The 26773-nt window shown below is 41.7% G+C and overlaps 1 protein-coding gene across 2 annotated transcripts in view; it reads right to left on the bottom strand.

The window, feature by feature from the left end:
* LOC105490134 (solute carrier family 9 member A4) overlaps positions 1-17952 on the bottom strand; it is a 64047-nt gene extending 46095 nt beyond the window's left edge. Inside the window, exons 1-2 of one of the 2 annotated variants that reach the window (XM_011755520.3) lie at positions 17163-17952; positions 11768-12231 (exon numbers count right to left, since the gene is read on the bottom strand). In XM_011755520.3, coding sequence (XP_011753822.2) covers positions 11768-12231; positions 17163-17418 — 720 coding nt within the window. In that variant the 5' untranslated portion in view covers positions 17419-17952. The remainder of the gene's footprint in view (positions 1-11767; positions 12232-17162) is intronic. The other variant, XM_011755521.3, reaches the window with a different exon arrangement.
* Positions 17953-26773: the final 8821 nt, after the last annotated feature.

Here is a 26773-nt window from a genome sequence, read left to right on the forward strand (position 1 = left end):
GAGCTTTAATATTTGACTGCCCTTCTGGATTTTGGACTTGCATGGGGCCTGTAGTCCCTTCATTTTGGCCAATTTCTCCCATTTGGAACAGGTGTATTTACCCAATGCCTTTATCCCCACTGTATCTAGGAAGGAACTAACTTGCTTTTGATTTTACAGGGTCATAGGTGGAAGGGACTTGCCTTGTCACATGAGACATTGGACTGTAGACTTCTGAGTTAATGCTAAATTGAGTTAAGACTTTGGGGAACTGTTGGGAAGGCATGATTGTTTTGAAATGTAAGGACATGAGATTTGGGAGAGGACAGAGGTAAAACAATATGATTTGACTGTGTTCCCACCCAAATCTCATCTTTAATTGTAGCTCCCATAATCCCTACTGGTCATGGGAGGGACCCAGTGGGAGGCAATTGAATCATAGGGTGGGTTTTTCCCATGCTGTTCTCATGATAACGAATAAGTCTCATGAGCTCTGATGGTTTTATAAAGGGCAGTTCCCCTGCACATGCTCTCTTGCCTGCTGCCATGTAAAACGTGCCTTTGCTCCTCCTTCGCCTTCAGCCATGATTGTGAAGCCTCCCAGCCATGTGGAACTGTGAGTCCATTAAACCTCTTTTTCTTTATAAATTACCCAGTCTCAGGTATTTCTTCATTAACAGTCAAAAAATGTATTAATACAAATGGGAAGACAAATTTGAAAATCGATTGAAAAAGCAGTAGAATGTGAGCGAGTGACCGAATACATCCCTGATGAGGCTCTGAAATGACAACGTAATAGCTATTAGCACTGCTTATCCAATATTTCTTTCCCTTCTAGGAACCTTGTAGGATTGCACTTCTAGTCTCTTTGAGGTTAGTTGTCACCATGTGATTATGCCTGCCCAACTTTTGAGTTTGAGAGAGTTTTTATTTGTTTGTTTGTTTTCTCAAGAAAGAATTATAAGAGAGAGTTTCAAATAGGAAAGATATATGTCATTTCCAGAATGGGGCATTTGCTTGCTGAGGTGAGACCCTCCAGAAATCTCTCTCTCCTCCAGCACAATGACCAGCAATGTTCAAAATGGTAACTGCTCTATAAGCTAAAGACCTTGAATAACGATGAGCCCAGTTGATTTTCTAGCTTGTATTAAGGAGCTCTGGCATAGTAAACTCTGTCATGGGCAGTTTCTTGGCAACCACCTTCTCTGACTCTCTGACCACAAAAGGAAACCAACTAAGAAGACCAGCAATTACCTAGCAAGCTCTGTATAACGATGTAAAAGGCAGAAGAGAGGACGCTCTTTCACCTCACTCCTAAAGGAGGAGAAAAAAACACCTGAAGCCCAGGATAGAGAAGTTAAACAAGGTGTTCACCCATGTTCTTGGGGTTGAGATCTCTGGACACTCGTTGTTTCTAAGTTCAGTGAACAGAGGCCAAGCTGGTGAACTGAATGGGTATCAGAACATGTAATGAGGAGAAGAGAAAAGTGTGTGGATCAATAAAATCTGTTTATTGACCTAGGGCACAGCAATGACATTTCTTTAAGGAATTATTTTTCAATTTAAAAAGCTTGAAACTCTTCTGAGCTTGAAGAAAGATGGAGGATTGCCATGGTTCGTAGCTGCAATTATCACCTACTTGCCAATGACTTCCAAATATGCATCTTGTTTGATCTCTGGCCCAGGCTCTAGATTTTCATTTCTAAAACTACTGAACAATTTCTTTCAATTGCTTGTAGGTTTCTAAAACTCAACAATTAAAAACCAACCTAATACTATCATCCACCTCCACCAACACCTGTTCCTCATGGTGCCATCCGCCATCCAAGAACCCACCTGAGCCTACCACCCCTCAGTCTATGCAAATCCCTCTCCTCCTTCACTCCCCTCATCAATTTGGAGCAAACGACTTTAGGACTATCTTTCACCCTCTAGTGTCAGTTCACCTGCATGATACAAAAGGTAACTTAAAAGCCACTTAACCTCAAAACTGTTTTAACCATAAAAGCAAGCATCAGTTGTAACTGATAGATTTAAACTCACTGAAGACTAAACTCACTGAAGACTATGCTTTTTCTGAGAAGGAGATTGCTCTGGCATAGTGGAACAAGCAGTGTCTGACACTAAGTAGTAGCTCAGTAATTTTTTTTTTTTTTTTTTTTTTTTTTTTTGAGACGGAGTCTCACTCTGTCACCCAGGCTGGAGTGCAGTGGCGCGATCTCTGCTCACTGCAAGCTCCGCCTCCCGGGTTCACGCCATTCTCCCGCCTCAGCCTCCTAGTAGCTGGGACTACAGGCGCCCGCCACCACGCCCGGCTAGGTTTTTTTTTGTATTTTTAGTAGAGACAGGGTTTCACCATGTTAGCCAGGATGGTCTCGATCTCCTGACCTCGTGATCCACCCGCCTCGGCCTCCCAAAGTGCTGGGATTACAGGCTTGAGCCACCGCGCCCGGCCCTCAGTAATATTTTTTGATAAATGGATGGATGGATGGATGGATGGATGGATGGATGGAGGATTAGAACTCAGGGGACCTCTGGTTCCACCAGACATGACTGAACTTCATTGTTAACATAAAGAAATGAGATTTCATGGTCTCTCAGCTCTCTTGGTGGTATTAGCCTATTACTAACAACCAAAGCTGGTCCTAGGGGGTAAGGAGGAAAGCATGGATTACCCCAGCCTGGAGGCAGGGTCAATGGCTTCCTCCCTCACCCATCGCCTGGATCTAGTGCTCCCATCCAGGCCTGTGCAACAGGTTCTGCTGGATGTCATCCATTTATGCAACCATTGAGGAAGCTATAAGGAAATTATTTGTCACTCAGCACCTCCCAAACGGCCAACTCATGGGGCTTTTCACATGACAGTAGGCATGTTTTTTTCCTACTGCAGCCTAACACACCCACAGGCCCTTAAGGATGCGTGAACGGGTATTGTTGGGGGTGGGACAGCTGTTGAAAACCACAGGACTAGGAAAGTCCCCAGGCTGTGCTTGAAGCCCTAAGCTTTTCTCTCAAGTCAGGAATTTCTGTTAATGTATTATGCAAGCTCCTAGGAATTATCTGTGGCTAGAAAGGGTTCTAATAAAACACAGAACAAGCAGGTCCATGGTTAAAAGGAATGATTTACAAACTGAAAGAAATAAGTCGCGTGTTCATAGCTGTGGCTCCTCAAAGGCAGGGGATGAAGCGTGTTTGCTTTTGCATCCCAGGCACTCAGCAAGGCTGGCGAGAGAGAACTTCTCCCATACGTTTTTCCGTACTCTTTCGGATTACTCCCTAAAAAGCTCAAGAGACATTGCTTTTCTCCCTGTTTCTCCTCTAAATCCATTTCCATAGCTGCTCAACCCCACCTCCTGACAGAGAAAAGACAACTTGATAACCAGAGAGGATTTGTTCTTTTTTCTTGTGCTCGTGACCTGAAGTGAGTTCTAATCACTCCTCGGTAGCTCACAGTGTAGTCTAGTTGAAAGCCAATTTGTACAATTCAAACTTCAACCATTCTGTTTATTTAGCCAGAAGAAAACGAACCACAAAAGCGTTTGATGAATCAAATGGGAGGTGTTGCAATGAAATAATAAAGCGCCCCTCCAGCCCTGTGGTGCTTTAGCATGCCTCCCAAAGATTATCCCACACCCTTCAGGCTGCTCCTTAAAGGGCGAGTCTGCGGCTTGGACGCCCGAAGTGCAGGAAGTAAAGGGGTTGCCTGTTGTGGAAGGTTCGGAGTCAGATTTGGTGAACCTCCGCCCCCTGCAACACTCTCCTTCATTTCCTGGGATCTGCATTGATCTACTGATCTGCTCCTCACTTCTCCCAGCTCCTCCTGTCTCCCCAGCCCAATCCAAGCTCTTTATCACAAGCTATAGTGGTTGCTGCACCTCTCCCTCTCTCTCCCCCTCTCTCTCTCTCTCTCAGTCTGTCTTTCTCCCTCTACCTGTCACACACAGACACACACACACACACACACCTCCCAGCTGTGGGCTGAGAAGTTCACCGTGAAAACCTCCAAATATTTTGACTGAAAGCGCATGTGTGAAGGCAAATGCCTGAATACTTTGGGACCCATGTCTGGGCTGGGTGGGCATCAGACTCCTGCCCTCCCCAACGGAAGGTCAGAAGCAGCCCCAGGGGAGAGCCTCACAGCTAAGGCACTTGCTGAGACTTTGCAGGGTTGTAGAGTTCACTCCCCAGGCACCCAAAGCCAACCAATCAAGGCTGCATGGCCCTTTCTGCCTGAAGTTTAGGTATAATCTCCGTTTCTATGCCTGACAGACACCCAGCAGATGGTCGCTTTTACGTGGACCCATCTCTGGCACACAGGAAGGGCAAGGGGACATTTGTGTATCACCTGCCCTGCGCCAGGCCTCCGGAGTCTCATTTCACAGCCTCCTCACAGTCACCCTTTGAAGTCAGATTAATCATTCCCATCTTACATATGTGGAAACTGAGGCACAAAAGGATTGCGTCTCTTGCTCAAGATCAGGCAACTTTGTAGGCCCATGCCCCCCATATACAGTGAGCTCCCTACATTCTTGGCCAGAGGAAAGTGTCTCCTAGTAAAGCTATCTCCTCTCGGCTCCCATCCTTGGAATCAGAATAAAATGAAAGGAAATATAAAGAGGACAAGGAAAAGATGCCTATTCTCCCCTCAAGATTCTGTTCAAGTGTACATACAGCTCTTCTCTAGGAAAAGCTGAGACTGCAAAGTTCAGATAGACAGACACGACGATGTGGCATCTTTAGGGTGTCAGGAGAGCTCTGTGGCTCAGACGTACTCATGCAGGTGGGCTCGCATAAATAACACCAAATGCGGGGGACTGACTCTGTGCCAGGTGTTATTTTAAATGCTTTACGTGTATCAATTCATTTTAACCCTCCCTCAACCCTATCTCCATATTACAGAAAGGAAAATGAGGCCCAGAGAGGGTAAGTAATTCACCTGACGTCACTCAGCTTACAAGGAGTGGAGGCAATGAAGCATATGACTTCCCATCCATGCTCTTGGCTATGCTTTACTGCTCTTGAATAGGAAGTAATAGAGTAAGGACCCCTTTTGAGGCAGGAAAATATAAGGCAGAAAGAATCATGAAGGAAAATTTGCCCTCAAATGAATAGGCTGGATACGTGGTTCACCCTCATGTGCCCTGTGTCCAGGACAGTGGGGTGCAGGACACGTGCATGAGAAGGTGTGGGGAAGGAGAGATAGGACCCTGGGACTCTTCCCTCTGCCCATGCCCACCCCTGATTTTATCCCACCTTTAGCGTTTAGACTCAGGAAGCAACTCTGAAGTTCGGTGGTGACAGTTAATTTGAGGAAAATCACCCCAGTTTGCTCCCTCTTGGGGGCTTGAAGAAAGGGGGCTTCAGTCACTGGAAACAGAGACCTGGGCAGCAGGCCAGCCCCAGGGCCAAAGCGGCCCCTGCACTCCTCTCCTAGTCCTCACTTCTTGTTGCCTCATTCATTATTCACTCTTCCGGCAGCATCCATTCTTTCACTAGAGCCCTTGACTCAGCGCCCTCTGCAATGCTCCATTCTAGATGCCAAGTCCTGTGATTGCAGGAGGGAACAGCATGGACAGAAATCGAGAGACCCAACAGACAACAAGCCAGCAAAGTTATGTTGCTACAGGGACAGACAGATGAGAAGAGAAGAGGGCAAAGGAATTTTGGCATGAGGGATCAGATATAGGATCGAAGATATCGGATCTAAGCTAGCAGCAAGAATCCATAATAAATAGAGGGAAAATTGCAAACTGAATGAAAGGTCAACGGTCTCTGATAGAAACTCTTGCCATTGATCACTTCAGCCAAAGGGAATTGCTGGCTGGGCAAAGCAGTGAGTATGACTTTTCACTCTGTCTCTGGGATACTGAGCTTCATAGAATAAACTCTAGTCAATGAATAGATAAATGACTTCTATGAGAATCTGTGTCTTTATAACAAAAATAAAACAGTGAAGAAACTTACGCACACGGTGACCTGCTAAGTCACTCAAGAGGCCTGAAGGACTGAGAAGGGCCAGTACAGAGATGTGGACCTAGACAGTCTGGGTCCAGGGGGTCTCTGTCCTTAACCACTATGTACTATCACCACCTCATTAAGGTGCTGTGAGGCTTAAATAAGGAAAACGTCATGAAGCAGCCATCAAGGTGACTGGCCCAGTGCTCAGAACATTTAGCTCCGCTTCCCCTCCCACTATCCTCCTGGAGAATGGCATCCAGAGCCACTAAGATGTCACCAGAGGAGGAAGCAAGAGTAGGAGGGGAGAGAGGGATGGGGAAAAGGGGAAGTACCGGGTGGCAGTCAAGAGCAGAGACGCCCTGGAGCCAGGCTGTGTGGGTTCCAGCCTCAGCCCTGGCCCGCCTGGGTCTTTGACCTCTCTGATGAGGTAGAGGAGATAAGGAGCTGGGGCGAGCTGGGGATGATAGAAAGCTTGGTGGCCTCCCTTTGTTGCTTATCCAGCAAGTTGATCCAAGAAAACCAGGGCAGAATATAAATCTAAGAACAATCCGCCCTACCACCTGTGAGGTGGTGCCATATGTAAAATCAGCTGCTTGTTCAGAATGAGCTGAACACTAAACAGGGTCTGGGAGCTGCTTCAATACAAAGTCATGGCCAGCATTCATTGAGTGCTTAATCCAGGCTGGGCATTCACTCTGCTAAGAGCTGAGTATAAATTTTCCAGTGATCCTGTGAGCTGAAGAATGTCATTATCCCAATTTTACAGCAAGAGGAGGCACAATAGGATCAGAATGTTGCCTCAAGCCACACTGTTTTGCAGAAAGAACCCTGGCTTCACTCACTGGACTTGAGCCCAGTCTCCTCATCGGTAGCACGTAGGTTCTCTCTTGTCCCTCCCAGTTCCATGAGTGGAAAATTCAAAAGGTAAGGACAAAAGGAAAAGTTTAGGAGGAGGCAGAGCTGCGCACACCCGTGTCTGCTCTGTCATCGTTCAGGCGGTGTGTCCTTGTGCAGCTCATTTTAAACTCCTTTGCTTTATTCTCTTCATTCATGAAGTAAGGGCACTTGGTCATGCCTCTTAGTAAAAGCAAAGGATTTAACAAAACACTAATAAATGCAGAAATGACATAGTAGCTGCACCTGTCTTCCTGCTGTGATTTTGGCCATGAGATTTTAACTAGGGACATTGTTTATGCAATTTTAGAAACATCCTTTTCTTAAAAATAAAAAATTGTATATATCCAAGCTGTACAGCATGATATTAATATATATATTAATGTTTATATATATAATATATTTTCACATATATTATGTATACGTTTATATATATGTGTGTGTGTGTATATATATATGCTGTACATGGTGAGATAGTTACTAAGGTCAAGCTAATTCTTGTATCCATCTCCTCACATTGTAACCATTTGTGTACAGTGGAGGGTGAGGACACTAAAGATATCTGGGTTTTGTCTCCTTCCTTTTGCCCCATCATTAAGCGTGTGTGTGTTCTGGTGATTAGTGTCATAACCTAAAATATTCAGCAAGATGGAGGAATAAGTGGGGCAAGAGATCTGGAGAATCAGATTCATCAATATTTCGGCTGTTGGTAGCAACCCCTTGTCTTTGGTGGGAAGGCAGCTCTTTTGTGGATGAAGATTTGCAGCGTTGTCGCATGTAACCCACAATCACAGGCCACCTTCTGGATGACTCAGCCTCCTTGCCGAAAAGGCATGCTTGTGACTGCTGCCCCCAAGAAGGCTCCTTCCTCAATGAAAGGGTGAGGTCAAGGCCCTTAGCTCAAAATACAACTGGACGGCAGCAAGTACCCGTTCCTTTTCAGCTGTGTTCTAAATATGGCCCTGGGGCTTCTCTGGTTTCACTTAGGGACCCAGCAGTGCCAGTGCACACTTAATACTCACTGTGCTGTGGGTGACCACAGAGTGGCCCAAGATTGACGTGTGGACAACCCCACAGAGCCAACGCAACAGCAGCTCTGCCCAGCAGAGGTCACAACAGTGTCCTCAGCAGATACTCCGGTGGCTTGAAAATTATAATTTTATCCTGAAATGATCGTTCTTAAAAATGTCTCCCCCAAAGCAATTAAACTTTGGGGAAGTCAAACAAATGTTGCTAACAAAGAAACCCCAACCAGGAGCCAAGCCGGGGTTGGCTCTCCATGTGAAATCTAGAGACAACTCAGGAGGAAGTCAGATTCTCAAGCTCGAGGCAGGAGTCAAATGCTTTCCTTGGTAATTGATAAAGACTCTTCCTTGGCAAGAACTTTTGTAGATTATATCAGAGTTTTTGATGAATAAAGAATATGCTGTGAAAATTAAAGAGATGGCATTTATCCAGTAGTATCTTGACTTCTGTAATAATTCATGAAGGAGAGGTTGAATAATTGCCTCTGAATGAACTTCCAAGGGGTGGCCCCGGTCTTGTCACAGATGAACACCCTCTGGGACATTGTCAGTAGTGTGGGTGAGAGTAACCAGATAACCCCCAAAAAACTTGAATCTGAGTGAAATAAGGTTATCTCTGGGAGATGAACTAGGAAATGGACACATCATGGATCAGAGGGGCTGCATTAAGAGATAGAATGGATTCCCAGACAAGGACATTTACTCATTTGTAACACAACTGAAAGTATGACAGTATTTATAGAAGGAGTGGGTTGGGGAAAGGGGATCTCAGAGACTAATCCAGTGTGGTCTGGGGAGATGGATACGGTCCTTGTTCTAGGCATACCATCATTTTATAGCAACATATATCAGCTTCTCTCAACCTGAAGGCAATAAATCCATAGTTCTCAAACTTCAGCAGTCATCTGAGGTTTTAATAATACAGGTTTCTAGGCTCAACTCCCAGACAGTCTGGGTCAGAGGGTGTGAAATGGGACTGGACATCTGAAGATTCATCAGTCCCACCAGTGTGATGTTGAGACACATGGCCTGAGGACCAGACTTTGAAAAATGAAATCTCTGAATCGTATGGCAGTCTGGAGTCCAGGTTCCCCTGTCAGCTTCCTGACAATGTGGCTTTTTGTGAAGCTTGCCCACAAGTGTAGAATACACCAGCCTGATGATTCTAGTGCCTTGCCTCAGCCATTAGGGATTCTCATTACGAACACATGATTTGACATCTGGCTTCATGTATGGGCCTCCCTTGCTTTGGAAATCCGTGGGTATAGCTCAGATTATTTCTCAAAGGGGACTTTTTCTCTCTGTACTATTTTTGCATAAAGGTTTTACAAAAAAGATATTGCTTGCCAGGTGAATTAGTAAATTGTAAATGGGAAAAAAATTAAAACCTGAATGTTTGCATGTCTTTTGGTTAGACACAATCTCTGGAAGCAAAATATGAAACCCAGGATCAAAAAAGGGTACATTAGTAGGTTTCAGTATATAAAAGTTTAAAACTTCTATAGGGTAAAAGATACTATAATCTCAAAAGTGTAAATGACAGAATGGAAGAAAATATTTGGTCTTTATGAGACATTCAAAAGTTTAAAGGTAAGATAATTTAATGAATTTCTATAAATCTTTTTTAAGCAAGTGGTCCCAAAGAAAAATGGGCAAGATGCAACATTTGCATATAAAAATTGGGATATGACACACTTTTACTAAAAAAAGTATTCATTGTTTATCTGAAATTTAAATTTAACTTGGTGTCCTGTATTTTTTTAAGTTTGCCAACCCTGAAAGGACATGAGCTTTCAATGTACAGCATGTGACAGAGTCATGATTTGCAGTTGCTGAAAAGTTGCTTAATATTATCATGGAAATTAAAACAAACATGAGAAATGCTTTTTGCTCATGACATTAGAAAACATTAAGAAAACAATGTCCCTTGTCAAAGATACAAGAAAATATGGATGCAATACACTGTCTGAGGAAGTATAAATGATAAAGGCTTTCTGGAAAATCTTGACAGCTGTGGCCTAGGGGCTGAAATTAAGGTTTGATATTATGTACTGCCTCGATATTTGGCAAAATTATGAAGACCTCAGCTGGTCTATCTGCAAGTTTCCCTCCTCGCTCCCATCCCTGGATAAGGTGCCCCAGCCAAACCACCCTCCTTATCAAGGGTACCAGGCACAGTTCCTGCTTTTTCCTCAGGTTTCAGGTCCCTGCCAACCTGCAAAATGATTCCAACAACTCAATCACCTCCTCCTGTGAGAACCAGGGAGCACCTGGTTCTCTTGTTACTACAAAGCCTGCCTCCCGCAGCTCCTGCTTGTTCATTCTGTTCCCAAGTGCAGCCTCTGTGTGGCCCTGCGGGGCATGTGGCATCCTCCTCCCCTTGGTGGTGAGTATAGGTGACTGATAAACTGCTGTCAGTCTCATCTGCCCAATGTTGGGTGTCATGTGTTTGGCCATCTATAACCTTAGAGTGAGAATCTCTCATTTACCAAAGAGGCAGATAGGAGCTGATTCAAACAGCAGCACATTTTAAATTGTTAAATATACATACTGTTTAAACTGGAAATTTCACTTCTAAGAAAATATCATGTAAAAATACAAATGCAAAGAGAGAGGCTCATGCAGAAAAAATAATATTCAATATGCATTTCAACATTGCTTGTAAGAATGAAACTTTGGAAACAACCTGAATGACCCATTCATCAGGAAACTATTAGGTAAGTTACTATAACTTAATCTATGAAATACTATGCAATAGCTGAAAAGACATAGAAAAAGGGCCAGACACTGTTGTGGTGAGCCAAGATTGCATCATTGCACTCCAGCCTGGGCAACAAGAGTGAAACTCCGTCTCAAACAAAAGAAAAAAAGACATGGAAAGACTTGTTATATCTAAGCAATACATAAAATCCACCCACTTTATATTAAAAAATACAGATCACATACACATACATGATAAAAGATTTGCAAAAATGTTATATATGCATATAACAAAGACAGGAGGGAAAAGGCCAAGCTGATAAAAGTGGTTGCCTCTTACATAGAGGAGGAGGTGAGGGCAAGCAGAAGCTTTTGTGTTTCATGCGATATAGTTTTGTACTGTTTGACTCCTACAGTGAAAATGTATTCTAGTATCACTTATGTGCTGTGACAGAAATTTAAAAATAAGAAATGTATATAAAAGTATGTATAAAAGTCTTCTTGTCTAACAACTGCTGAAGGTTTGTAGTAATTAATGAAATTGAGTAACGGGACTGGCTACTTCTCAATATTCCAGCACCCCCAGCCTGCAGACATCCCCTGAGCCTTAATGCTAGGTGTTGCTCAAGCCTGTATGTCCTTCTCAGTTTCCCACCAGAAAGACTCATAAGCAAAAACACCTCATTCACGTTTTTCCATACAAGTCCTGCAACTGAGTGATACAAACACTAACACATTTTCACAAATCTGTCGCCATCTCTTCCCTGACCCTTATCTCTAATGCGGTACGTTAAAAAACAAAACAAAAACGCATATAAAGGGAGTGAGAGTGAGGTCTGATGATGGAGAGAAAATAGAAACATCAGCTTCTGCTTTAGCTGCCGTGAAACCCCAGAAGGGCCATTAGCAACAGTTTCTGTTTGCTAAGTGAAAAACTACATTTAACTCAAGAATGACACGTTCTTTCTCCTTTCCCACTCTTTAGAGAAACGAGCTGGCTTGTGAATGACAAGCAATGCGAGTGAGCCGTTATGTAGGCAGTGCAGATCTCAGGGAAATTCACCAGAACTCGGACCACACCGCGTGGGCTGAAGCTCATCCCTGTCCTGCTGCCTGAGCCACGCTGGAGCCCTCTCCATAGCCTCCGGTCCCCAGCCCCACCCCAAACCCTCATCTTCCCCGGAAGCGGGGGCGGGCACATGACATCTCACCACAGTAATGCCGTCATTGAGCAGGGCCTCCCCGAAGATCATCATGTAGAGCTGCTCGTTCACACGCGCCTCCTCAAACACAGCCAGCACGGCCACGGGGTCCACGGCGGAGATCAGGCTGCCGAACAGCAGGTTCTGCAGCAGGTTGACGTCGCCCAGGCCAAAGGCCTTCACCTGGCAGATGAAGTAGAGGGAGAGGCCAATGCCCAAGGCGTTGATCAGGGCCCCCAGTACTGCCCACCACAGGATGGAGCCGATGTTCTCAAAGAAAGGCCGGGTGGGCATGAAGTAGCCGCCCTCCAGCACGATAGGTGGCAGGAGATACAGGAAGTAGATGCTGGAGTCCATGACCGGAGGCGACTTGTGGTCCGTGCCGAAGATGATGCCGCCCACTAGCGCCCCCACCAGGATGAGGAGGCAGCTCTCTGGCATGAGGCCCGGCAGCCTGCGGTAGAGGTGGAAGCCTGCGGAACAGCGGAGAGCACAGTTAGGTGTTTGCAAACGAAACGGTCTGGGTGTACCTGAGGTCTTTTAAAGTCAAGCAGACAGGAAGGACCGTGGGCAAGCTGGCTGGCATCTCAGCCTCAGCGTCCCATCTGTAGCAGGAACTGGTAGTGTCATGAGGGTCGTCGCTAAGATCAGTAGGTAACATGCCCAGCTCAGTGCAGGTCACAGAATCATTCTCAGCCAGCTGCCCCCTCCCCCATCCTCCTTCCTGCTTTCCCATCTTACAGGGATCTGCGAGGGTGTGTGAGGGAAAAGGAGAAACGAGGGTGAAATTTTGCACTCGTGCAAGCTCAGGTTTCAAGCTCATGCCGAATCTATTGTATCACCAAAACCTGAGCTTGTTCCAAACTTACCTGACCTCATTCCCCTCTTCACCCAACACATACACAAAAATTAAAAGTCCTTTATTTTGTCTCCTGTGTTTAACCAATGACATTGCTATCTGGTCAGCCACTGAAGGGGGAAATCAGGTCGCATTCTCATGAGTGACTCTTCATCAATCAGCTCTGTATTTATTTCTTATGTCATGACTCTCATTCGCTACCTAAAATTATCCCCTCCTCTCCATTTCTTTGGCTGCTGCCTTTATTTAGGATCTTCCCATTTCTCATCTTAATGATTGCATTGTCTTCTTGACCTCCAATCTCACCCTTGACCCCCCAGGTCGTTCCACACTCTACTGTCAGATGATTTTTCTACACCATGGGTCTCTGATTGTCTCAATTCCCACCTAGGATTCTGAAGGCACACAAAGCATCTCCTGGATTGTAAAACAAGGGTATTAGTTGAGCCTCACTGTGCAAAGACTACAGTTAAGTACCGCCAGGTGGAAGACCAGAGAGGTAGACAACTGCAATTCCCAGTATTGATAAAGTTTTAGAAACAAGACATGAGCAACTAAGAAGATGACGTGTAAGTATATAATGAAGGGCATATTGAACATATCAACAAATATGGTGAGAGATCAGAGCTCAGCAGATCACCATGGGGCTCTCTCCAAGTTGGTCTCCCACACATTCTGCACTATCTTTACGTAGCCTGCATTCAGCCAGTCAAAGTCGTCACTCTGCAGGCCTCTTTCTTGTCTTCTCATTCTAATGTCACTGCTTGGATTGTCCTTTTCCTTGGTCCCTTTAAGTCCTGCTCATCCTTTGAGGCTTAGCTTTCCCTAGCTTCTTCCTAAGTTCATATGTTCCTCTGAATTACTACTAATAAAGCATTTTATCTGACTCTGTCTAATAACAATAATCCCTGTCTACTATTTTTTTGTGCATGATTCATGTCTCCTAATAATGTGGAAAGCCCCCAGACTCAAGCAGAATGATTTACATTGTCATGTCTCCCCAAATACTTAGCACGGTATCTTGTCCACAACAGCTGGCCTATTTGCTGAAAGCATCTGTAAGTGTATAAATGAAGGAATAAACAGTTAAATGTTTATCAGAGAAGCTTTCTCATGAGAAGAGATTGAACAGGTTGTTGGAGAATGATGAGGATTGGGTAACAGAATGGGAGAGATTTTAGGTGAGGAGAACATCAAGAGTGAAAGAAGAGAGGAAGAAATGGCCTAGCCAGATACCTTTGACTTTCATTGAGGGGATCCACTCGGCTAGAGCAACCTTTGAACTGGGAAAAGTGTCAGGAGAGGACTTGGAAAATGATTTTGAGACAAATAATGGAAGACCTTGAATTCAAACCTAAGGAAGGTGGTGGGCTTCCAGCCACAGGCCACAGGGAGTCAGCAAATGTCTCCTTGGGAATTGTTAGATTCACCCATCCAAAGATGATATGAGCTTCCCTGACCATGGCTTTGAACTTCTCCATTCACTATAAGTTAACACAACAGGGTGTAATTATCACCAAGGAATACCATCCCCACTTTCATCTGGCTTCAGGGTCAGGGTAAGCACCTCCTCTGGTGCACTGAACTCATCGTTTTCTAATCACTGCTTATTTCTCCATTTCCTCTTCCTCCTCTTTATTTTACTTCTTTCTTCTTCTCCTCCTATTTCTCTATTTCCTCTTCTTCCTCTTTATTTTAATTCTTTCTTCTTCTTCTCCTATTTCTCCTCCTCCTTCTTCATCTTCTCTTTGTCCAGCTCCTGCTGCTCCTTCTTACTCTCTTCCTCCTTCTCCTTCTTTTTACCTCCTCCTCCTACTTATCCATCTCCTCCTTCTCTTTCTCCTTCTCCTTCTTCTTCAGTTAGTGCTTATTTTAACCAAACTTAACTTTTTTAATATATAAAGGAGGTGGAAGAGCCCATAGCGTGATTTTCTCAGGCCTTGTGGCTCCCCAGTTTGGCCTTGCTTCCAGGAATCCAGTTTCCTGAAATGGATCCAACATTCACCTGCTTTAAGCCAAGTTGCTCTCTACACAGTTGTGCAGGAAGAGGCCACACATCCGTAAGCAGGGTCCTGTAAAGAGAAATGCTACATGCCTTTCATGATGGACAGTAGAGTCAATCACTTAAAATTTACAGCTTCAGTCCTTAGAGCTTAAATGGACACAAATATTTAAAGTCCTGTCTGAAAGTCAAAGAAGGCCCTACAATTCCATTCTTCCCAAAGATTCAAGGAACATTCGTCTATGACGTTCTAAGACGTGGAACTGAAGTAGAAGATAAACCACAAAGTCTGAGGTGGCTTTGTATTATCTTTGTTCTACATTATCTTTGTTTTATAAGTGCATAGTTGGGTGCTTTAAAAAGGATTAGGGGAGAGTTTTGATGTTTTTCTGTCAGAGTATCTATGTGCAGTAAGTACTAAGTTAAACTACCTTCCCCATTAGAGCAAGTCCCTTGAGGTCAGGGACCACGGTCATTTCCTCATATTTCATGGGTGTTCTGAAAATACCCATGATAGAATGAACATGATAGAAAAAACACCCATGATAGAAAAAACACCTTGATAGAATGAGGAATAAAAGAATGAATCATAATAATGATTATTAATTTTATTCTGATTCATGTTTAATAATATAATATTTTAAAACCCATATGAATTTCTTAAGTGTTAAAAGTATAAATCATCATCATAATTATTATTTTGGCCCTAATACATAAGCCCTTATACATAAAACTACCAGCCTAGTACTTGGCACATAGTATATATTCAATAAATATGGCCTTTTTATCTCCTCACTCCTCATGTCCATATGGAATACAAAAATAATCTAAATTCTTGAAGACTAGTGAATATGAAATTGTACTTGAATAAGTGTATTCTGATATCCTACTCTTTTTTCTAAAGTATGTTAAATTACATCATGAAAATCAAGAACATTTAAACCAACAGTTCTATGAATAATCGTATTTTCACAGTGCTCTTCACTCCTAGACAGAATGAATATGGATGCATACAATGCCTCTACAAAACAAGCTAGGTTTTACACAAATATAAAACCAAGACAAAATGCACCCTTTCTGCATTTATATGTTTATTGATAGAGCAACTAGCTAGTCAGTGACAGGATGAGTTTCCTGGTACTCAGATTGACTTGAGCCATTTCTGTGAAGAGGAAGCCGGGTTGTGGAGTGGGAGCAGGAAACACAGAATCTCTAGCATATTGTTTTAAAAGGAAAACTCAAGTACCAAGTAAGATCGCCTTGAACACAATCAGTGTCCATATGATTTCACGAAAGATGTTAGACTGCTCTGAACTGAGAATGTTATCCATTTAGAAAGCCATTTTTACTTGAATACCTCTGAAAAATATAGTAAGACCCTTTGTGTGACTTAATTACTAAGCAAATTGCACAAGACTTCTTCAAACTAACAATTCCTATTTAATTCACACTTTACTAGCTCAAAATGAATAGCAACTATAAAGGAGAGTCTAAAGGGGACACCTATACCAGTGTCCCCAACACCCATGGAGAGGCAGCTAGGTGAATAGCCAGAGCCCACAGAAGGTAACTGCCAGACCTCAAAGCTCAACCCACATTTCACATCCATCCTAGAGAAAACATACACATATACATAAATGAGAATTAAAATGTTTCATTAATTCTATCTCAATAAGGCAATCTACATACTCAAATAGCATAAAGTTTATAGCTGAGGCAAAGGAGACATTGTGCTTAGCATTTGAGATAATTATATTAATTTTCCACTTTAGAATAAGTTGGTTTTTAAAGAGACAAGGGGGTGCAGTTAGGTATTAAATAGTCACAGAGAATAACCACCTCTTTGGTTTTTGACACAAAGATCCCTTGATTGGAATTTAATCTATTAACTTGGATTCACTTTATTTCACAAAGGAAACTAGAGGTACCTCACTGGCCCCACTTGGCTTAGGTGTAAACTAATATTTTACTGACAGATATAGTATTATATGCCCCAGCATCCCATCACTGAGTGATACTAGTTGCCTATGGTTTTTTTTTTGTTTGTTTGTTTGTTTTTGCTTTCTGTCAATTTGCAAGAAGCACATGCTACTTTTAAAGAATAAACAATGGGGTCATTGATGAAGCCCACAATTACACAGCCAAGAACATTTTACAGAAGAAACATTATGTGGTTCCTGAAATTTGAAATTTCCACCTTGCATCATGCCCAGGTCTACGTGCTTTATTCTCTATATTTTTAAAGCATAGAATTTGAAAGTTTTGCATGTCAACAATGTCACATGGTTGTCACCCTGAAATGAGAAGAAACCAACACAGCCCAGTACACAGAAGTATGCTCTCAAATATCAAAGCACAATCTCAAAGTATTAAACAGCTTAGTAAAATGCAGTTATGACTTTCCCTTGACTGAAAGGAAGATAATTTTTAATGTAATAGCAGTAACAGTTAAAATCCTCTTAGCCCATTATCTATAAGGCATTTTCACATTCACTATCTTATGCAAAAAAATAACTCACCAAACCAGGTGTTGAAGGACTTACCTATTTTTGCAAGGGATGCTAGAAGTATCCAGAGAGTGACCTCATAAGGAATTTGCACGTAGTCATAATCCAGTTCAAAAACAGATATCCTCTCATCTGGCTCTGAGCTGGCAGCAGCAAACCAAGCGTTAGGTGCATACTGAGCAGTGGAATTTGCAGATTCATTTAAATCAGAAGATGCTTCAGAACACTCAAGAGCCACTAGCAGTAGCAAACAATTCCAAGGACTGAGAGTCACGAACATCTGCAGAGCCATTCTTGTGGGCTTCTCCTACCTACCCCCCTGGGTGGATGTGTGCCACACATCTGAAGTCGGGGAGGCTTCTAGAGAGTGACTGCATCCACCTGGGTCAAAAGTAATATAGGTACAGTCCGTGGGTCCTCCCAAGAAGATTCCGAGTGTGCTATTGAGCTCTGCATGTAGACGCTTTCTAATCTTCTTTAAATCGTTTGTGTTCAGGCAACTCAGCTTCCAACTCAGACGCAGTTATTCAATAGACTTGTTAAAGTCCATGGAGTTACCTGGAGGACCTCCATCCAATCATGGCTTGAGCAATTTATGAAAGGAATAAAAATCTCTTCACTTAAAGGCATTTCCTCATTTCACTGCATACTGGCTTTGTCTTGTGGGTGAAAATTTAAAAGGATACTGTAGCGGTCATTCCACAGATCATTGGAGTCCTTCTAACGAGGAAAGGAAACCTTCCCTCTCTATCAGATCCCAAGAAGGAGCTATCTGATCTGCACCTGTTCCTTCTCTCCTCCCCCTGTCCTCTCATTTGTTTTGAATGGCCAAGGCTGCAGGTAGCTCTTGAACTACACTTAATTATTTGCTCTGATTTGACTTCTGTAATGAAATCCTTTCTCTGAGTGTTCTCGGGAGGTCACACTGCTGACACCTACTGGGCACCTGAAATACAACACCCTTCACACGTTCAGTGATGATCATTAAGGTGACCATGAAAGTATCTAAACCAGGACACTTTGGGGAATGAATAATAATAATGATAATTATGCAAAGCTATAGGCACAAACCAGAACTGTCTGGCAAGCTGTCTTATATTGTCTCTATACATGAGGAAGAAGGAGGATAAGAAGGAGGTGGTAACAACAAGGATAGTAGCAAATATTGAAACTTTTGCATGTTACCAGACTCCATGAGCAGTCATTCAGAGAAGGAATGAAGTTCCAGATCTCTATGAACTTTACACTATAATTTTTTTAAAAACAGGAAACCAAAGAACAAGTTTCATAAATACACCTAAATACCTGGATTTGTAAAACTCCATGGCACATCCAGATTTTCCATTTAAAAAACATTTGTTGTTGTTGAAAAGAAGCAGAATCATAGAGTGTTGATGAAAGAATTTTGAGATAATTTTTATGAGCCTACTTCTCACGCTTCTACTTGTGGCCATGTGACCTTGGTGAAGTTAATTACCTTTCAGAAATTCTTTATCTGAAATGGGGAGGAAAATATCTGTCTCATTGAGTAGCTAGGAACATTAAATAAGATAAAGCAAGTAAAGAATTTGGCATATCATTGGCACTTAAATGTTAGTTTTTATTTTAAATTACATTTCTTATTCTTTTAGGATAACACACAACACTTTTGCAACGATTACTGATACTCAGTGAAAAATGAGAATAATACATCATCCATATACTACCTCAACATCTCTTTTATATGTGTTTTGTCTTTTTCTTAGTTCATATTAGTGAGTGCAGGGGATTTCCCCCTACCCAACACACATACACACACACGCACACACACACACACTCAGCAAACATCACTGGGAAATTGAGAAAGGAATGGTTGAGAAGGGCTAACACCTAGATGCAAATTCATAGTGAGGCAATAGAATTAAAAGTTGGCATATGAATATTTTTTCTTTTTCCTTCAGTTTGACTCCAAAATAGATTAGATTCAGTCACTGAAATGAGACTATCAGGTGGACTACAAGAAGGGTACCCATATTGAGTCAATCATTTTTTCTCAAAGACTATATGAATATCCTTTAATAGAAAGCTGCTTTATAATAGGTGTTTTATTTTTATTTGCATTTTATTGCAAATTTTTTTTTCTAAAAAGAAATGAGGGAGCAAGTCTCACATAGTGCCTTGTGGAAAGACCAAAACTAAGAATCAAAAGCCTTATTTACTCAGATATTAATTATCTTATTGGCTTTGGAAAATTACCTGTTTGAGCCTTAGTTTTCTCATCTATAAAATAAAGATGCTGTCCATACCTGGTAACCATTTCCTGCTCTAAAATTCCAAATTTTGTGACTATATGGCAACCCGTTTAGCCTTATGATCACCTGATGGCTGATAGTCCAGTCCCTCTCAGAGTAAGAATGTCAATCTTGGGAGGATAGTAGGAGAACAACTTGAGCTCTGCAACAGTCTACTAACTTGTAGTCCAGGTTAAGATGTAGCAGCCCGCTTCATCAACCATTGGCATCACTTCCACTCATGCAGTAATTTCATACAGATGTCTGAACATTCTAAAATGCTTTCTTAATATAAGTTTCCCAGAAAGTGTATGTGAGACAAAGCTTCCATGAGAGGTGCAAACCAAGGGCAGCAAAAGTGAGGGGAAAGGGGGAAGAAGGGAGAAGCTCTTCCAGAATGACAGCATGAGAAGCACCATAGACTCTCTTCCTAGTGAAACAACTATAACTGGTGAGATCATTAAAAATCAAAAACAACCATCTAGTCTCTGGAAATTGTCCTAAGAACAGACGGAAATTGAAACAAATCTTCTGAATGTTGGAAAGATCTGAAGTCATGGCCTGTTTTCTCTACCCACCCCTCAACTCAGTGTGAGAAAAACTCTATTCTGCATGAATATAGCCAAGAGAATGGGGCTGCCTCTAATCCCAGATCCCAGTTTAGGACTACAGTTTCTACCCAGAAAAGTCAGGTTGTCAGCATATGTAACCAAACTCTGCCCTACTCCAATCCCAGAAATATGTTGAACAGACTCTATTGCAGGCAAGTGTAACTGAATCTACCCCAGAAACAGCAAACTAGGAATACTGGACCCTGATAACTCTCAACTTGCTCATAAGGCTGAGTTTTCACAACAGGGGAAATAAACCAAGATGACCAGTGGCTACTGCCCTAGTCCAGCATCCCACTGACACACCAGGGGTATCACTCCAAGAGAAGTAGGTTACTCTCTCTGTCCCCATCTCCAGAGTAGTGGAACAGAGGTTCTGCCAAGGAGAGGAGACAGGCTATAGAACAGAGAACTCTATAGCTAACTCTAAGTAGACTAACTTTAGTTGGAACAAAATATAGAGACGTTCAAGCCTAAGGTCACTGTCAAAAACAATGAAGATTTAGGTTGTGACCGAGGAAGTAAAGCTAGTGGCCCCATGATTGCAATAAGTTAAAGAGTAGACCAACTGGAAGTTTAACAGAAGAACCAGAAAAAGAGATGGATGAAAAGAGCTCTCCTAAGGTTATAACATGTCTCAAAGATTACCCTGCAAAGGGGCCTGACTTTAAATGGATCATACTGTGGGGTAATTTAAGACTCAAGGCATTGTTGAAAACAATAGGCCATATCAGCCAGCAGTTACTGGAGGCTAACAGTTGAGGGTGATATCAGTAGATACAACAGACCAGCTAGAAGCTTAACAGATCAGTGAAAGAACGTCAGAGAAGCCTACTAAAACCGTTGTTATTCTGGGGGAAGGGAAAAAGGGTTTAGGGGTATTATAACCATGCCCCAGGCTTCACTGGCTGAGGAGCAATATAAAAAGCTGCACAGGGAAATAGACTTTGCTGATATAGTCCAGCCAAGTCACTAAACAAACAGCAAACAATTAAGCAACAAAAAGCCTTGGAGTTGGAGGAGGGAGAGAAAGCAGCATCAAGAATTGCTACAAGATATCATCTAAAATATCTGGGTTTTAGGCAGAAAAAAAATCTAGTTTCAAAGATACCAGTAGGTTGAAAGTAAAAAAAAAAAAAAATGGGGAAAGATATATCACACAAACAATGCTAAGAGAGCTTGAGTGGCTTTACACTGACAAAATAGGGTTTAAAATAATAAATGTTACTAGAGCTAAAGAGGGACATTTAAGAAAAAGAAAAGTGTCAATCTATCAAGAAGATGTAAGAATTCAAACTTATGTATACAAAGTGGAATTTTTCTCAGGAAGGCAAGGTTGGTTTAATATTTAAAAATTATTTCATGTAACATGCATATCAGTAGAATTAAGGCAAAACCACATGACCATTTCAACAGACTGAGAAAAGCATTTGACAAAATCAACAACCTTTTATTTTGAAAACACTCCACAGGTCAGGAATGGAAGGGAACTTCTTCAACGCGATAATGCACAGTCAACATCATACTTAATGGGGAAAGACTAAATACATTTCCCTGAAAGAACAGCAACAAGACAAGGAGATACACTCTTGCTGCTTCCATTCAGTATTCTACCAGAGCTGCTTTTAGTCAGGGCATTTAGACAATGAAAAGAAATAAAAGACATTCAGATTGGAAGGAAAAAAATAAAACTATTTCCATTTGTATGATCTTTTAAATAGGTTATTCTAAAATATTTAAATAAAATATCCTGAATAATTGACTAAAAAACTATTAGATATAATAAATGAGTTCAACAAGCTTGTAGGACATGAGACCAATATGAAAAAACAAATTGTGTTTTATAGCAACAATGAATAAAACAAAACAGAATTAAGAAAACAATGCCATTTATAATCACATCAAAAAATACAATTTTTAGGAATAAGTTTATCAAAAAAGTGTCACACTTGTACTCTAAAAAAAATTGTTGAACGTAAAGACGATCTAAATAAATGGAAAGATATCTCTGTTCCTGCATCAGAAGACTTAATATTGTTATGTAGTCGACTGTCTCAAAAACGAACTGTCTACAAAAAACTTAAATTTACAAGAAAAAAACAAACGACCCCATCAAAAAGTGGGCCAAAGATATGAACAAACACTTCTCAAAAGAAGACATTTATGCAGCCAACAGACATAAGAAAAATGCTCATCACCACTGGTAATTAAAGAAATGCAAACCAAACAAGATACCATCTCATGCCAGTTAGAATGGCAATCATGAAAAAGTCAGGAAACAACAGATGCTGGAGAAGATGTGGAGAAATACGAATGCTTTTACACTGTTTGTGGGAGTGTAAATTAGTTCAACTGTTGTGGAAGACAGTGTGGTGTTTCCTGAAAGATCTATAACTAGAAATACTGTTTGACCCTGTAATGCCATTACTGGGTATATACCCAAAGGATTATAAATCATTCTACTATAAAGACACATGCACACATATGTTTATTGTGGCATTATTCACAATAGCAAAGACTTGGAACCAACCCAAATGTCCATCAATAATATACTGGATAAAGAAAATGTGGCATATATACACCATGGAATACTATGTAGCCATATAAAAGGATGAGTTCATGTCCTTTGCAGGGACATGGATGAAGCTGGAAACCATCATTCTCAGCAAACTATCACAAGAACAGAAAACCAAACACTGCATGTTCTCATTCATAAGTGGGAGTTGAACATTGAGAACACATGGACATAGGGAGGGGAGCATCACACACCGGTGCCTGTCACGGGGTTGGGAGCTAGGGGAGGGATAACAGGAGAAATACCTAATGTAGGAGACAAGTTGATGGGTGCAGCAAGCCACCATGGCACGTGTATACCTATGTAACAAACCTGCACGTTCTGCACATGTACCCCAGAACTTGAAGTATAATACTAATAAAAAGAACTACAGATTCAACACAGTCTCTACCAAAATTGTGTCTTTTTTCCTTTTTCAGAAACTAACAAGCTGGTCCTGAAATTCATAAGGAATATGCCCAACAAATCTTATTAAAAGAGGATCAAATTTGGAAAATTGATACTTCCCAAATTCAAAACTTATTACAAAACTAGAGTAATCAAAATAATGAGATGGTGGCATAAGAATAGACATACAGAGCAATAGAACATGATGAATAGTCCAGAAATCCTTTTCCCTTATGACCAATTGATTTCTGACAACTGTGTCAGAACAATTCAATATATAAAGAATACCCTTTTCAACAAATGGCGCTGGAAATCCTGATGTCCACTTACAAAATAATGAAGATCAAATTAATAAAAATTACTACAATTAATTAAATGAGTTAATATTCATAGGGTGCTTACAACAGTGTGGCACATAGGAAACACTAAGTAATAAAAAGCAGGGAGAGGATGAAATGGAAATGAGCAGGTCTTGCATTCATTCAAATGATGTGCAGAATGTGCCGTCATCTATCCTGGGAATAACAGGAAAGAAAAAGATGCCTCAGGAAGAGGGTGTGATGTTAAAATAAGACACTTGTGTTGTGCAGGTTTCTCTGACTAGAAAGAGGACGCAGACATTTAGGAAGGGTCAGGGCAATTGATAAGGGGGAGCCTTATAGTTGGAGCCTCATAGTTAATTGAAACCAAATTCGTCTTGATGTGTCTACATGGTAATATGATCCAAATAATAATTATCAGTTAACTTAATTTCTTGGAAAAGATCCATTCACAGGTGCATCGGACTATCGCAGGGTGCTGGGCACTTTTCTGTTTATACTTGTGATGGTGAAGGGAAAATATAAACAGTTTTCACTTGCAAGGCAGAGTTAAAAGAATCATCCTGGAATTTTAGGTCAACAGCAAGCTATTGGATATCTGACAGTTTTGATCTAATTATTCAGATAACTGTATTGGTTGTAGAAACTTGACCTTCTCTGACCTGCTTTCCTGACCCCTTTTTGGTGCCAGTCCCAAGAATCCCTGTGGTTCTTGTCATCTGTTCATAGAAACCCACTCGCATATAGAGCCCAATGGCAGGGAAGGAATGGCCAGACATCCTCTCCCCAGTGGATGCCTTATAATTTAGGTTGCCATATCCTGTCTTCCCTCATGGGACTAATTGAGGGTGGTACACATGGCAAGAGAATCTCCCATCCCCCAGGGTTTCAACTGTGCATAGCCAGAAGAGGAGCTTAGGGAACATTCTTCTCTTTTTACCCTCAGTTTTTTCTAGAGGCAACTTTTGTTTTAGAGAAACTCCAAAGGAAAAAAAAAAAAAAAAAAAAGCTGAACTGATACTATGTTTTACACATGATGAATTAGAAAGTCGTTTCTCTCCAAGAATAGTTTTCAACAAAATAATCAGCACACCTTTTCTTCCTTCCCATAATGTGTGGTCATAGTTGACTTTACCAGAAAGAATTTGTGTAGCACTCTGAGACTAAAGTGTCTGTTGCTTGCCCCTGAATTCTTGATACTTTGTCAGGGCTCAAATTTACATTCTTTTTTAGGAAGACAAATGAAAAAGAGTAGTGACAGAGAATTGGTCAATGCTGTCCAGAAAGATGATTTGCTTTCCAAGACCATAGCTAGCAATTAAGCTGGATGGCCTTGGATCAAGTTCTGGTATATCATACCCCTAAATTGAAAGCCTGTATCTTAAGCTGGAGAGAAGTCAAAAGCTATGACCCTGCTTTCAGGACAGAAAGTTGAGCTCTCTCTGCTCCCCAAAGTCAAACTTCCACTGCTCAGTGTGAAACAGAGGGGCCTGGTAAAGGTAAAATCAAGTCCAGGAGACCCCCCAATATGGAAGGAGAGGGGAAATATCACAGTGTAGTGTGGGTGGATGGGGTGGGCATGAATGTAAGCTTTGTAATAAGACAGATCTTCACACCAGAGTTAATGTCAGATTCTTACAGTTCTACTATGATAGCTTCCCTAAGGTAATACAAACTTTGCAAGGGGGAACAATTTGCAGCTATCCGAACTTGGGCACATCTTAAACCTCTTTCAGTCTCAGCTACTTTATCCACGATGATGATGATTATGATGAGGATGCCTATTCTAAAGATGTTTGAGGATTAGGTGACATGACACATAACGGAAAGAAAAATGCTTAATACAGAATTCATACTAGAGAATTATTAGATTCATTTTATTTCAAAGCGATTATAAACTCCATATAGGTAGAAGTCTAATATCCTTTAGAATCCTATAATACTTCCTAATAAGTTACTTGTCCACAAAACATCCTAAATTTATTGGATGGTTGAAATAAGACAGCCAGGTGGTTAAAAATGAAATGTGTCATCCTTCTCTATTTACCCACATTGTCACCAGTCACCACTGTTTAGACAATGAGTCACAGGGCTAGTTGAACCCAGTCTAAAACAGCTGAGCCAGCAATTGTATCTTCCCTAATCTTTCCTCTTCGTTCCAAGGGCTGATCCCCTCCCACTTCCACCCCACTCAACCCATCACCCATCACCACCAACACCTATGTTAGGAATGCCTGGTAGGTCTGTTTTCCCTCTTTTATTTCTTTCCTCAACTAAATTCCTATTCCCTTAGGGGGACCATGACACTGGATTTCGAGGAACACTGATTCTCATTAAGGTAGGTGGATAACATGTTCTGACGTTGGGAAGAGGCTGCTTTTGTTAGCAGAAGGATTGCTGACAGACATTCAGGCAATTTAGATAAATGGACATGGAAAACATAAGCCAATGAGATGTGGACAATTCCGTGGACCAGAGGAGACTGCAGTTTTCTCCTTTACTCAGTCTTCGAGTATATGCACGAATGTGGAGGAAGTCAGCTGAACTTTATTCACAATTCGTCTTTAAAGAACCAACTCACATGCCAGTGACCACTGCCACCTCCCATTTTCTATGATTAGTCCAGGTAAATCTATTCCTCCTTCAAGGCTTCTGCCTGCTTCGTATCATCTCTAGCATCACACATCTGGGTAAGCTTGGCAACTGTATTACTTTGCTCAGGCTGTTATAACAAATTACCACAGACTGGGTGGCTTAAACAACAAAAATTTATTTTCTCATGATTCTGGAGGCTGGGAAGTCCAAGATCAAGGTGGCAGCTAATTAGGTTTCTGGTGAGGCCTCTCTTCCTCACTTGTGGATAGCTGCCTTCTTGCTGTATCCTCAGGTGGCCTTTTTTCTAGTGCGAGAAAGAGAGAATCTCTGGTGTTTCTTCCTGCAAGGGCAATAATCCTTTTGGTCCAGGGTACTACCCTTGTTACTTCATTAATTTTACCTCCTAAAGAGCATATCACCAAAATCAGTCACACTGGAGTTTAGGGGGTAGGGCTTCGACATGTGCATTTTAGGGGTACACAATTCAGTCCATAGAAGAAATATTTAGGAGAGCTTTCCACGGCCTGGCTCTGGCTCCCTGTGATGAAGCCAGCTGTGACCTGTAAAAGAATTTGTTCTCTTTGTTGTCTCAATTGGCAGAACCTGAGTTTTCTTTGGTACTCCATTAAAACAGTAGAGTATATCTGCCGATATCCCTGGTACGGGATGCTTCCACAGCTAGCTTTTAACTTCTGAAATCTGTTCTTTGTTACAAGACAGTGTTTACATCCCCTAACAATATAACACACATGATTATCAGCCTTTAGCAAAGGGAGGGTTTTTGATAAAGCACTAGAGAGACCCTCCAAACATCCATCTGTATTAAATCATTGAAATGAACTGCTTATCCCAGAAAGCTCTGCTGCAGAACTGATCCTGTAGCTACCAG

The sequence above is a fragment of the Macaca nemestrina genome, chromosome 13 (genome assembly GCF_043159975.1).
Source record: "Macaca nemestrina isolate mMacNem1 chromosome 13, mMacNem.hap1, whole genome shotgun sequence".
Lineage (NCBI taxonomy): Eukaryota > Metazoa > Chordata > Mammalia > Primates > Cercopithecidae > Macaca > Macaca nemestrina.